The sequence below is a fragment of the Protomyctophum bolini genome (genome assembly GCF_963924005.1).
Source record: "Protomyctophum bolini genome assembly, chromosome: 17".
In the NCBI taxonomy this organism is placed as follows: Eukaryota; Metazoa; Chordata; class Actinopteri; order Myctophiformes; family Myctophidae; genus Protomyctophum; species Protomyctophum bolini.
The window spans coordinates 36,121,796-36,133,518 of NC_137878.1; the positions used below are offsets into that span (position 1 = coordinate 36,121,796).

Here is an 11,723-nt window from a genome sequence, read left to right on the forward strand (position 1 = left end):
ATTACAAGGGAACCAAATTACACTTGTCATGAATGTTTGGCCATTCTGTTGTGTATGAAAGTGGTTTCTTTATTACATGGAGCTTTGAGAATGGATGTCTTGTGTGTAAAAGCTGCTGTGTATCTTAGGCTGTGATATTTGAACAGTCCCACTTCACTGCTCAACTAAACCAAAATTGAGGTTACGGCTGTATTAGTTAAAACTGCAATCCGTTATTTTGAAGGTGGTTTAAGTGGTTTTTTTTGTTAAATTAAGTTATGGTTCAAAGCTATTACTATAGTAATCATTGCTATAGTGTATGATCATTAACGATGTGGATCTTCTCTTCTCTCCGGCACTTTAACCCTTTCAGGTCCGCTGCGTCTGCATACTGATTTCATTCAATCACAAGAGAGAATTTGTACAGAATACAGGACAAACGTATAATTGGAAGTGATGAAGGAAAAAAAAAGGCAGACAAAATTGGAATTGGAACACTAAAATAAAGTTGATAAATTATTCTCTTCTGATTGGTTTGACCCACGTATCTACATAAGTGGTGGATGTAGCTGGTGAGAACCCGGTTACTTAACAAACACTAGGCTATAGCAATGATTTGACTTTTTACTTGGGCCTACAGAACCTTTTAATGCATAAATTAATTTAATGAATATGTCTCGCAGAGTAGCAACTATGTTAAAGTTGGGGTATGTGACATTTTTGGTTAAAACGTCATGCTTTTTTCCCCTTCTTTTTACATTTTTAAATCCGTCACTGTTCGGTCAGTAACATGGTTCTCTCTACTGAACAGAAAATACTTTTTCAGGTGGGTTGCCCAATATTTCAGCCAATGCGGGGAGAGTGGCCATTTTCCGGCTTCAAATGTATAGTGTTCCAGTTTTGTCTGCTGTCTGCTCATGTCTTTGTGTCTTCACCTCTATTTTCAATCATTTATCCTGTATAGATTCTCTCTTCTGATTGTTCCTATACCCGGGACGGATTAACCCCCACGAGGGCCCCATGGCCGGTAATTTTTGCAGGGTCCCCTCGTGTTTTTCCATGTTTCTATCATCTTTTTGACCTACATTTAAAAAAAATCAATGGCCCCAGGAGCCCTTTTCAGGGCGTCAAACCTAGTACTGCACACAGTGCGCGGTCCAATTTCTCCGAAGGGCCCTTTAGAGCCAAGGGCCCCTGGGCCACTGGCCCAATGGCTAATCTGCCCTGCCTATACCAGCTTGGAATGCTGCTGCTAGTGAGAGAGATTAATGGGGTTGAATCAGGGAGTGGGAGGGAGTTCCGCCCACGTGGCCTCAGCCCTCGGGTAATGGATATGCTTTCGGTAAGTGTAGACGTGTAGTTAAATACTCTAGTTCCTGGATCCACCTGTTAGGTGAGACTCACTCCAAGTCTCCAACGAACAACAAACAACCCAAAACAAATGGACAGAGACTCAGAGAGGGGGCAGGGGGGGAGGATGAAATGCACTGGTTTAAAGTAACTGAGTAGGCCTACATTTACTCGAGTAGCCTACTGTAGGATACTTGAATACATTTTTGAGGCATTTTACTTTAACCTATTTAGGCCTGATGTCGAAATTTCTAAATCCTGACAGTTTTCCGAAATACCTATGTTTCTATGTCAGTGGTGCTCAATATTTCATGTCAAGGACCCCAACAATAATATGTATTTGGCCGCCGACCCCCACCTGAAAATATGTTGTTCCAGGGACCCCCCCCCCCCAGAAGCAAAGATTTGAGTTAAAAACGTTCACTCTGAAAGAATATGTATTCAAAGATTTGTGCCACATTTTTTGTCTTTAGTTCAATGTTTGTTTTAAAAACGCCATTGACAATGAAGGGAAAATATACGTCATCTTGTCCCTAACACAAACATTAAATGCCATTAACAATAAAGATAATTTAATGTTTGTCAAAGTCACCGTTTGTTTCACATCACCGTTAATTAATAATAGCAACATGATTTAGACTTTAATATATTAACGCCCCTCACTTCACACAGACATGATTTTTACCAGAATAATTTGAAACCCTTCTTAGTTACTAGTTACTTTGTAGATTTAGCCGTATATTTTACATTTTGGCCATTTGAAAATATCAGATCTACAAGCTATTTTCAAAAATATAGCCTATTATACATTTTGAACTTGTGAAATGGAACATTCTGCACATTGAGGTAAATGTTGATACCAATAGCCTACTTTTGTACTTTTAGTATCTTTTTAGTATCCTACATTTTGAATTCCGGACTTTTACCTGTGCAATACATTTCTATATTGCAGTATTTACACTCCAAAATGTGAGTACTTTTTCCACCACTGCAGAAATAAGAGAGATGGAGGGGAAAGGAAATCATCATCACGGGATGAAACCGCAGAGCCCTGGAGGTGAGGCGGGGGGTGTAGAGGGAGGGGTTGTAAAGCCTTGTTATGATAGTGGTTGTACCTGTTCCACCTGTCCTGTCTCTCCTCCCACCCACACCACACCCACCCAGCCAGGTCAGCTGATGCGAGCCAGGGATCGGCAGCCAGGCGTGTGGTATCGTCTGCCCCGTACGTGTCACTGACTGCCTGCGTGCCTGCCAACAACAACCATAGCACCGGGACGGGACCTACCCCTATTATACACACAGACGGATAAATAAAGAGGAACCTGTTCTGTTCTTCTCCTTCCGTTCCACTCTCACCTTTACGTCATTCCCGGCGTCCAGCCCTGGAGAGGAGACGACAGGTGGGGGGAGGAAGAAGACAAGGAAGAAGAAGAGGCCTCTTTTAGTTTGAGTTAATTTCTCTATCTCTGTCGTTGTTGGGATCTAATGTGAATGTTGTGAGGGGGACTGGTCTGGGACGGGGAGGCACATTGGTGAACCTAAAATAACGCGGCCGGGGGACACCACCACCGCCACCATGGGGTCTGACGAGGCCTACAACTTCGTCTTCAAAGGTGAGTCGATCAGTCTACAAGACATACAGACACTCTTCTTGTGAAGCCCGACACGAAACCGTGCGTCCGGGTGTACGTACGACGCGCGACGTACACGCGGCCGCGCATAACTTTACTTTGGTATATTATTAAATCAAGGCTGATACGCTGATTCCGACAGTGATTCTTTCACTATTATTACGCGCCCGGTCCTGTGTGTGTGTGTGTGTGTGTGTGTGTGTGTGTGCCCGACCAACTGACTGGGATGGGAGCGCACAGCACAGCACAGCACAGACAGCCGACAGGTGCACTTGGTGCAAAGGGCAGCTAACATGCTAAAGAGCGGCTCTGCTCTGGCAGTTGACACTTATTTCCATGAAAGCTGAAACAAAAGAAGATCTGGGAGGGGAACGAGGAAGTGCACGTCCCTCTCTCTCTTTCTGTGCGTCTCTCTCTCTTTCTGTGACACTCTTTCTGTGTATGTGTCTGTCTGTCTCTCTCTCTGTTTGGCTTTGGCAGCATGCCTTGTTTGATCTTTGACCCAATGTTGTGGGTGTGTGAATGTGTGTACACTGTTACTTCATTGTGTGTGTGTGTGTGTGTGTGTGTGTGTGTGTGTGTGTGTGTGTGTGTGTGTGTGTGTGTACTCTTCATAGCCTGATTTTTTTTGGACAGTGCCCTTTCCTATTATGAATATACAGTAGTGTACCTACTGTATGTATGTGGTGTCAAATGTACCTTTTTCATTCCATACATTCCTAATGCTGCGTTCACACACCAGCAGCAACAATGCGTGACCAGCAGCATTGATGCCACGTCTTTGTTGAAGTGTTGCTTAAGAACCACACACTGTGCAAATGGAAAAATGGTAGGTAGGGCAAGTCATTTAGTAAGTCGGTAAGCTTTTTGTTAAAAGGTAGGCCTATAGGCTATATTCTGATAATAGTAATCATTGCTATAGTATAGTATAGACTAGAGTGTTTGTTCAGTAACAGGGCTCTCCCTCTGTCTCAGTGTCTCTCTAGATCTTTAATAAACAGAACATACATTTCCATAAGTAGGTGACAGCATTTCAGCCAATCGAGATAGTACCCATTTATCAGCTTTGTGACATAACTATAAAAGTTAACAGCTTCAAAACTATAAACTTAAGATACAGTGTTCCACTTCTCCAATTTTGTCTCATCACATCCAATTTCGCTTGTTTACTCTGTATCCTGATTCCTGACTGAGTTCTCTATTCTGATTGGGTAGAATTGGTATCCTGACCTGAAAAGGGCGGCTTATTGATGAAGAGCTGGAGAGACATGGAGACTCCTGTCCCTGTCACTGAACAAGCTTTCTATATCAATGGATACTTTCAGAATATAAACATTTCTTTAAACCAGAGAAAATCACTTACCCTACCTACTGTATAGATACTAGCAGCATACAGTAGTAACTATTAGTTTGTCTTCCTTTTACAGAAAGGAGCAGGGGTTGTGGGGACAGACTAACCAGGGCGAAACAAAAACTTGTGACTGATTGATGCTTTGTTGCGTCATTGTAGCGCAGAAGGAAGTTGAAGCCAATGCAGCGCAACATTCTTTTTTTTTATGTAGCCTAGTGTCATGCAGAGACAGCTGTCTTATGAGTGACAACCACACAGGATAATAGGTAGACTGATGAGGATGTCGCCACAACACCACACATCTGGTGACTGGTGATGGCCAAAGGATGGCACACTACCAAATACCTAACCTCGCCCACCAGGCTTTCCACCACCCCGGAGGAAAGCCTGGTCTCTGTTTCAAAAGTCTGTATGATCCTCTCGGGAGCAGATGATATCGTTACGTGTATTGTTTTGTAGTCGACAGGCAGGAACAACAGGCGGCAACTTCCTTTTCCCTCAAACTGATTTTTCTCAATAAAAGCTACAGGCTACGAAAGCTTTTATTGAGGGAAAAGGAAGGAACCTTCCTTTTCCCTCAATAAAATCACCGCCTGTTGTTCCTGCCTGTCGACTACAAAACAATACTACAACATGACGTAACGATATCATCAGCTCCCGACCGGATCATATACAGAAATGAAATGGTGCCCAGGCTACCAAATACCAGGTTCACATACTGATTTATTAGAATACATGAATGCCTGCCCCAAATCATGCTCTCCCCAGGTCAAATCCGCCGACCTCGGAATGGTCTCCACCAGGTATTCCTAAAAGTAGCTTAGGACTTCAAGCTGCCTCACGCTACAGAAACGGGACATAGGCTCCTGACCTATGGGCCACATGGCTCGGTGGGGGATCTACAACTTGTTGTCATCTGCTGATTTTAACATTCTCTTCTGCCTGTTATCCCCCCCTTCCCAGTGGTTCTGATCGGGGAGTCCGGCGTGGGGAAGAGCAACCTGCTCTCTCGCTACACGAAGAACGAGTTCAACCACGACAGCCGCACCACCATCGGCGTGGAGTTCAGCACGCGCACCGTTCAGCTGGACACCATCACCATCAAGGCTCAGATCTGGGACACCGCTGGGCTGGAGCGCTACAGAGCCATCACCTCCGCGTGGGTGCACACACGCACACACACACACACACTCACACACACTCACACTCACACTCACACTCACACTCACACTCACACTCACACTCACACTCACACACACACACAGAGATGCATGCACGCACACACAGATGCGACTTTCTGGCAGAAACCTCTTATCTCCATATTCTAATTATTGTGGGGCTCTTTCTTTTTCGTAATTAACTTGATTCAATTTCATCATCAATCAATCATCATCAATTTACTTGATGATACATACTACACTCAAAAGCATCAAAAGTAGCAGTTTTGAGCTTGTAGATCTGTTACTTTTGGCATCTTGAGCTGAAAAGTAACATATGAGTTTTCCACCCGACAGGCGATTACTGTACTTTTGGACCCTAACCCTACGGCGGCATTAGATTTCCATAATCTCTTTATAATCACGAGAGGATATCTTCTCATATTTTTTATGTTTAAGTTTGAGGGTATAGAACTACAAGAGATTGTGAACACGACTCCAACAACTTATCCTAATAGTTTTTTGCTGGGTTCATACACGGTCTAAGCCCTAGAACTGTGCCTAATAAAAGACAATACCTGAAGGACACTTTCCATGACACTTTCCATTCCTTTGAATGTCAAAGAATCTCCCTAGACTCTAGGGAGATTCTTAGACTCTAGGGAGATTCTTTGACATTCAACGGAAGTGCTCGTGGAAAGTGTCCTTCAGGTATTTTCTTTTATTAGGCACAGGCAGCAAACAAACAAACAAAGCCTTCAGCTCGTTGCCAAAACGCATATGTTGTTTGTTTGTGTCCTTTAAACAAAGTACGTGACCTTTCTGCGAGTGCTGGCAATTCCTCTGGTTGTCTAAGAACAAGGGTATACACACACACACACACACTTTCACGTGAAAAGAAGCGGATTGGTTGCATCACGTGTATCGGAGGAGATGCTCATCTACACCGTACTAACCATTTGGGGTCAGCCATGATGAGGGACTACAAACAGTACATCAGGGAATTGGGCATCGGCGACATACAAATTAAATTGGTAGAAAGGGGAAAAAAGGAACCGCACAAACAAAAAAACAATATGTGCACTAACTAACTAACGTCGTTGCTTTGTGTCTCCAGGTATTACAGAGGTGCGGTGGGGGCTCTATTGGTCTACGACATCTCCAAACACCTGACCTACGAGAGCGCAGAGCGCTGGCTAAAGGAGCTGTACGACCACGCCGACCCCCACATCGTGGTCATGCTGGTGGGCAACAAGAGTGACCTGGACTCCGTCAGGACGGTGCCCGGCGACGATGCCAGGCAATTCGCAGGTACTTCTTTCGCTCCCTTTTTGTTATTTTCTAATAGAAACACCCTAAAGCAGTGGTTTTCCACCCTTTTCACATCAAGGCCCATTATTTATTCGACGGCATTTGAGCCTCTCTGTCTCAAAACTAAAGAATATTCTGTTATCGTGGGATAAGATTTTGTCCACAATTCCATGCTGTATTGATGTTGGTACCATTAGGAGAGATAACAGGCAAAAGTTGATCAAAATAACAATTCTTCTACATTATCCAATTGTGTAGAGTTCTTGTAAATTAAGTAATGCAGATGTTTAACAATAAATTAACTCTTGAGAGCGTCAAGTTTTACGCTCTCAGTCCCAAAACTGAGAGCGTCTCAAGAGTTAAGGATCTAATGATCCATTTGGTTACCAACTCCCCATCATTTAGCAGGGGACCACCTGGAACCCCCTCAAGGCCCACTGGTGGAAAACCACTGCCCTGAAGGACCTACTGTGATTTAGAATTGCCTGTTGCGATCCTAGAATCTCACCGTAGCTCGTCAATATCGCTATTTACTTCATCCATACTATACTTTGGTCCCCTCCTTTTTCCCTCCACACCAAATCTCGTCACTCAAAATAGCCGATCTAAAGCTCACAACAACACGTCACACGGTGACTGTTCGCCTACTACTATGACATGCCCAGAGTAGGGGTTCATGTGGTGAAAGGTGGTGCCTTCACTCTGTCGAATTACTCATCCGCACGCTGCAGGATGACAGCAAGGCTGCGTCACACACACACCACGCAGACTTCTGAAGTTTATCAAGACACTCTCACACAGACACTATATATACATTTGATTACGTGACCGGAGGCTGTGTGAGTCATGGCTGATACAGAGGTTGGCCAGATCCTACAGTACGTACAGGAACAGACTGTAGTGTAGGTTGTACTACATGCAGTTTCTGTCATTAAGAGGAAATTACATACACAAACCTATATCTATGTTCACACAGCCTAAGTGTGATTAACCCATTCTGACCGGGCACCCATTTTGGTGTTAGCATCATGTTACGCTTTATGTATTGAAAAATAGCAGATCTACAAGCTCATATCGCGCCACCGAGTGGCGCGATACGAGCTTGTAGGTCTGCTATTTTTGAAAAATTCGAAGAACGACTGACATTTTTAGAATGTGATCTCAGGTCAGAATGGGTTCATCAGACCAGTGTGTGTCCAGTGTAAAAGCTCGTATGAATCTGATCTCAGGTCAGAATGGGTTAAGTGGTATAGTTAAAACATCATGCACAGATCCTACTGGGGATGTGGGTGGCGGTCAAGCCGTGTGTGTGTGTGTGTGTGTGTGTGTGTGTGTGTATATAAAAACCAGGTCCAGCGGATCCAGATTGTAAACATAATGGGTGGCGTGACGGTATCATTATTGTACTGTTTGTGTGCTGCCGGTATCCAGGAGGGACGTGTCGTACACAGTGGGGCTTACTGTCATCCATAATGAGCAAAACCTGAAACCATGCCGTGGGGTGGAAGAAGTACTCGCATGTTTTACTTAAGTAAAAGTATCAATACTGCAATGTAGAAATAAGAACCAACTAAAAGTCCGGAATTCAACATTTACTATTGGCATCAAAATGTACTTGGGAGTACAAAAAGTACTAAATACATTTGAAAACTGTTGCATAAGGTGCATATTATGATATGCACCTTTTGCAAGAGTTTTCAAATGCATTTAAAAATCATTTGAAAATAGCAAATCTACAAGTTCACGATGCCTTGTGGTGCATTGTGAGACCAACAACACATTGTGACAAATTATATAGGGTTGAAGTGGTTACTGTATGTTTTGTAGTAATATTCAAAAATACAAAATAACTAGTACTGGTAACTGAAATTTTCAAATAATTCTAGTCTTGTAAAAATGTGCCTCTGAGATTTAATGGAGTAGAAGTAAAAGCAAATGTACTTTGTTACTTTCTACCACAGAAACCTTGGTATTTCCTCTTCAGGAAATTAAATCTCTTTCTCGGTCACAAGATCATAAGATTAATAATACATAGGATTGAGATTTGAGCTTATTCGATAGATGTACTATATGAACAAGTACTGTATGGCCAGGGCTCCCTCGTGAAAGATCTTCATCTCAATGGGATTTTCACCTGCATGAATAAAATGAATGTATAAGCTGTATAAGAAGTATTGAGCCACCACTGTACAGTATATTCCGCATTCTATTCCTATCAGAGTTCAGCTTAATTTATATTCCACCTCACGACTGTGTCACTTTGAAGGCAAGAGCTGATCCTGTCGGTGACAGTCGCACTACACTACAGAGTATTGATTAGGCTGACTTCACACTCTTTCTCTCCCTATCCAGAGAGCAAAGGCCTCATGTACATGGAGACCTCGGCGTTGGATTCCACCAACGTTGAAAGTGCTTTCCACGACGTGCTCACAGGTACACACGCTCGCTCTGCCAAAATACCAATGTTTTTCTTGTATCTTGCAGGCAGTGTTTGAATGTTAACCCCTTTTGGTGTTGGCATTATGCTATGCTTTAGCTATTGAAAAATAGCAGATCTACAAGCTCTGCTATTTGTTGAAAAATCGAAGAACGACTGACATAGAAACATAGCTTTTTCAGAAAACTGTCAGGATTTAGAAGAAAGTTTTAGAATCTGATCTCAAGTCAAAATGGGCTAAACCCGAATACTGCACACCGCTAAATCCAGGAAATGACAATGACAGTCCGAGACAAATGTTTTGTTCTGCGTTCTCTGTGTTGTGCAGCCATCCATACGAAGGTGGCCAGCCGGGAGGTGACCCGCGGGTCCATCAGCGCCGTGACCCTGTCCAGCCCCGTGGGACCGGCCAGCGAGCCGGCGCCGGAGCAACGGAGCTGCTGCAAGAACCTCTGACCACCGCCGCCGCCGGGGGGGGACGGGGGACTTCTACTGGACCGGTGGACCCACTCACCATGCAGCCACCGGACCCCCGCCATTACATTACACTGTGTCGTTCACATGATCAGCAAGGTGCCTCTTTAACCTCTTCTTGAGCCCTATTTCAGAAAGAAAAGTGAAAATAGATGATCTGCGAGCTCGATTTTTTTTTTAATTTTTAATTTACCCAGGGTAGCAGCTGAGCACGAGGGCTCATTTTCACCATTGCCTTGCACATAGAAACACACAGACAGACACACAATAAAACCACAGTCTGTTGCTGTTGGTCACTGAGCGGTGTTGGGGGGAGGGGTCAGTGGTGCCTTTCACAGATTTGTTCCCTGCCGGGTCCGGGGAATCGCACCGGGAACCCATTCTGGCATCAAGTGCGCTCCTCTTAACCTTTTAGGCCACAGCTGCCTGCCCCTGTGAGCTAGTAGATCAGCTATTTTTTTTTCTCCCGCTATTTCTGAACGGTTTGGAACATTTTTGCCTACAATGACATGCCCTCAACTGGGACGCTAGCCCCTTTTTTTGAAACTAGCTCCTCGCCACTCGCCCAACACACTTCCACTCGGTTTGAGCATAGATATATAAATAATAGAGACGGCACCGGAATCCCCCTCCTATCCACTTGCATTGCTTTGCGTCTCGGTTATTTATATATCTATGCTCAAACCGAGTGGAAGTGTGTTGGGCGAGTGGCGAGGAGCTACTTTCAAAAAGGGCCCTAAGTAGGAGTTAATTCAAAATAGAATGGCTGTGTTGTAGTGCTGCAGTACCTGAGAACAGTGTGGGTCTGAAACCCAGTTTCAAGACCACATGTTGTCTCTCCTGCAACTTTCCTCGGACCAGAGGACTCTGCACTAGTGTGTGCTAGTTCCGTTTTTGTTCATTCTCAGATTTATTCTTCAATTACAGTAATTGCTCAAATCCTTGAATAATTAGGCCTATACCTAATTATTTGAGTAATTTATGCGTAAAATGTTTTTTTTCCCTCTACACTAGCGGTGTAATTTATTTACACATTATTTTAAATTATATTCAGTACATACATAATATATGTATATACGCTTAATATTGTCTTCAGCAGCAGAAGTAAGCTGTTTGACACTCTTCTGTTTTATATCCAATTCCGAGCTTTTTTACAAAGTAAGAAAAATATATATTTGTGTTTCAGATCAAAGGATTGCCTTCTGTTATATAGTAACTTGTATTTTACTTGAATACATTAAAATATTTTTCCTTTTTGAAAAACTGAATTAATTGGTCATCGACTCAATTCATTTACTAATACCAAACCTTCTGCTCTCCATCTTGATTCGGTCTTGACTTGATCTCGTTTTAGATGGTCTCCATTAGACCTACACACACACACAGTCAGCCTGTGCACACTGTCGCGCGCAGACGCGTCAGAAGAACCTGAAGCCCTTCTTCTTCGTGGGGTTTTTAGACAGCTGGTGGATGGAAAAGAAGCTCCACCTCCGTGGCCGACTGACGCGACGGACAGCTTCCCGGACGCGCTCTCCTCCGCGTCAGTCGGGCGCTTCTTTTCCATCCACCAGCTGTCTAAAAACTGTGCGCAGCCGAAAACGTGCGCGACCACGCGCGACAGTCTGCCTAGACCCATACACCCACACACAAAAGAAAATGAAAACGACATGGAGGAAAAGGTAGAAATACACATTTATTTAATATTTGCTCTAAACATGATTAAATGCCATGGTTTCTTCTTAATCTAAAAGTAACTAAAGTTTTAAAATAATTGTAATGGAATAAAAGTACAATATTTGTCTGAGATGTAGTGGAGTAGAAATAAGTACTGAAAACAGTACTACTTAAATGACCATGCAGACAGTGGCCTTGTGGTTAAGAGTCTCTGCCCTGAAACTATGAGGTCGGCGTTCGATCCCCGGCCGGGTCATACCAAAGACTGTAAAAATGGGATCTAATGCCTCCATGCTTGGTACTCGGTATCAATGTGTTGGATTGGGGGTCAAATCAACTAATGATTCCCGAGCACGGCA

At 43.6% G+C, this 11,723-nt stretch overlaps 1 protein-coding gene across 1 annotated transcript; it reads left to right on the forward strand.

Moving 5' to 3' along the window:
• Window positions 1–2,566: 2,566 nt before the first annotated feature.
• Window positions 2,567–10,951, forward strand: LOC308332072 (ras-related protein Rab-25-like). The gene is made up of 6 exons (XM_080787696.1): window positions 2,567–2,942; window positions 5,275–5,470; window positions 6,586–6,779; window positions 9,132–9,212; window positions 9,545–10,044; window positions 10,084–10,951. The coding sequence occupies exons 1-5, from the start codon at window positions 2,906–2,908 to the stop codon at window positions 9,670–9,672; spliced, it is 636 nt and encodes a 211-aa protein (XP_080643822.1). The 5' UTR covers window positions 2,567–2,905; the 3' UTR covers window positions 9,673–10,044; window positions 10,084–10,951.
• Window positions 10,952–11,723: the final 772 nt, after the last annotated feature.

Bases quoted from the DNA above. Each gene is read 5' to 3' on its own strand.
- LOC308332072 (XM_080787696.1), top strand. From the start codon at position 2,906: ATGGGGTCTGACGAGGCCTACAACTTCGTCTTCAAAG. The intron at 5,471-6,585 runs GTGGGTGCACAC...TTGTGTCTCCAG, and splicing joins TACAGAGCCATCACCTCCGC to GTATTACAGAGGTGCGGTGG. The intron at 6,780-9,131 runs GTACTTCTTTCG...CTCCCTATCCAG, and splicing joins CGATGCCAGGCAATTCGCAG to AGAGCAAAGGCCTCATGTAC.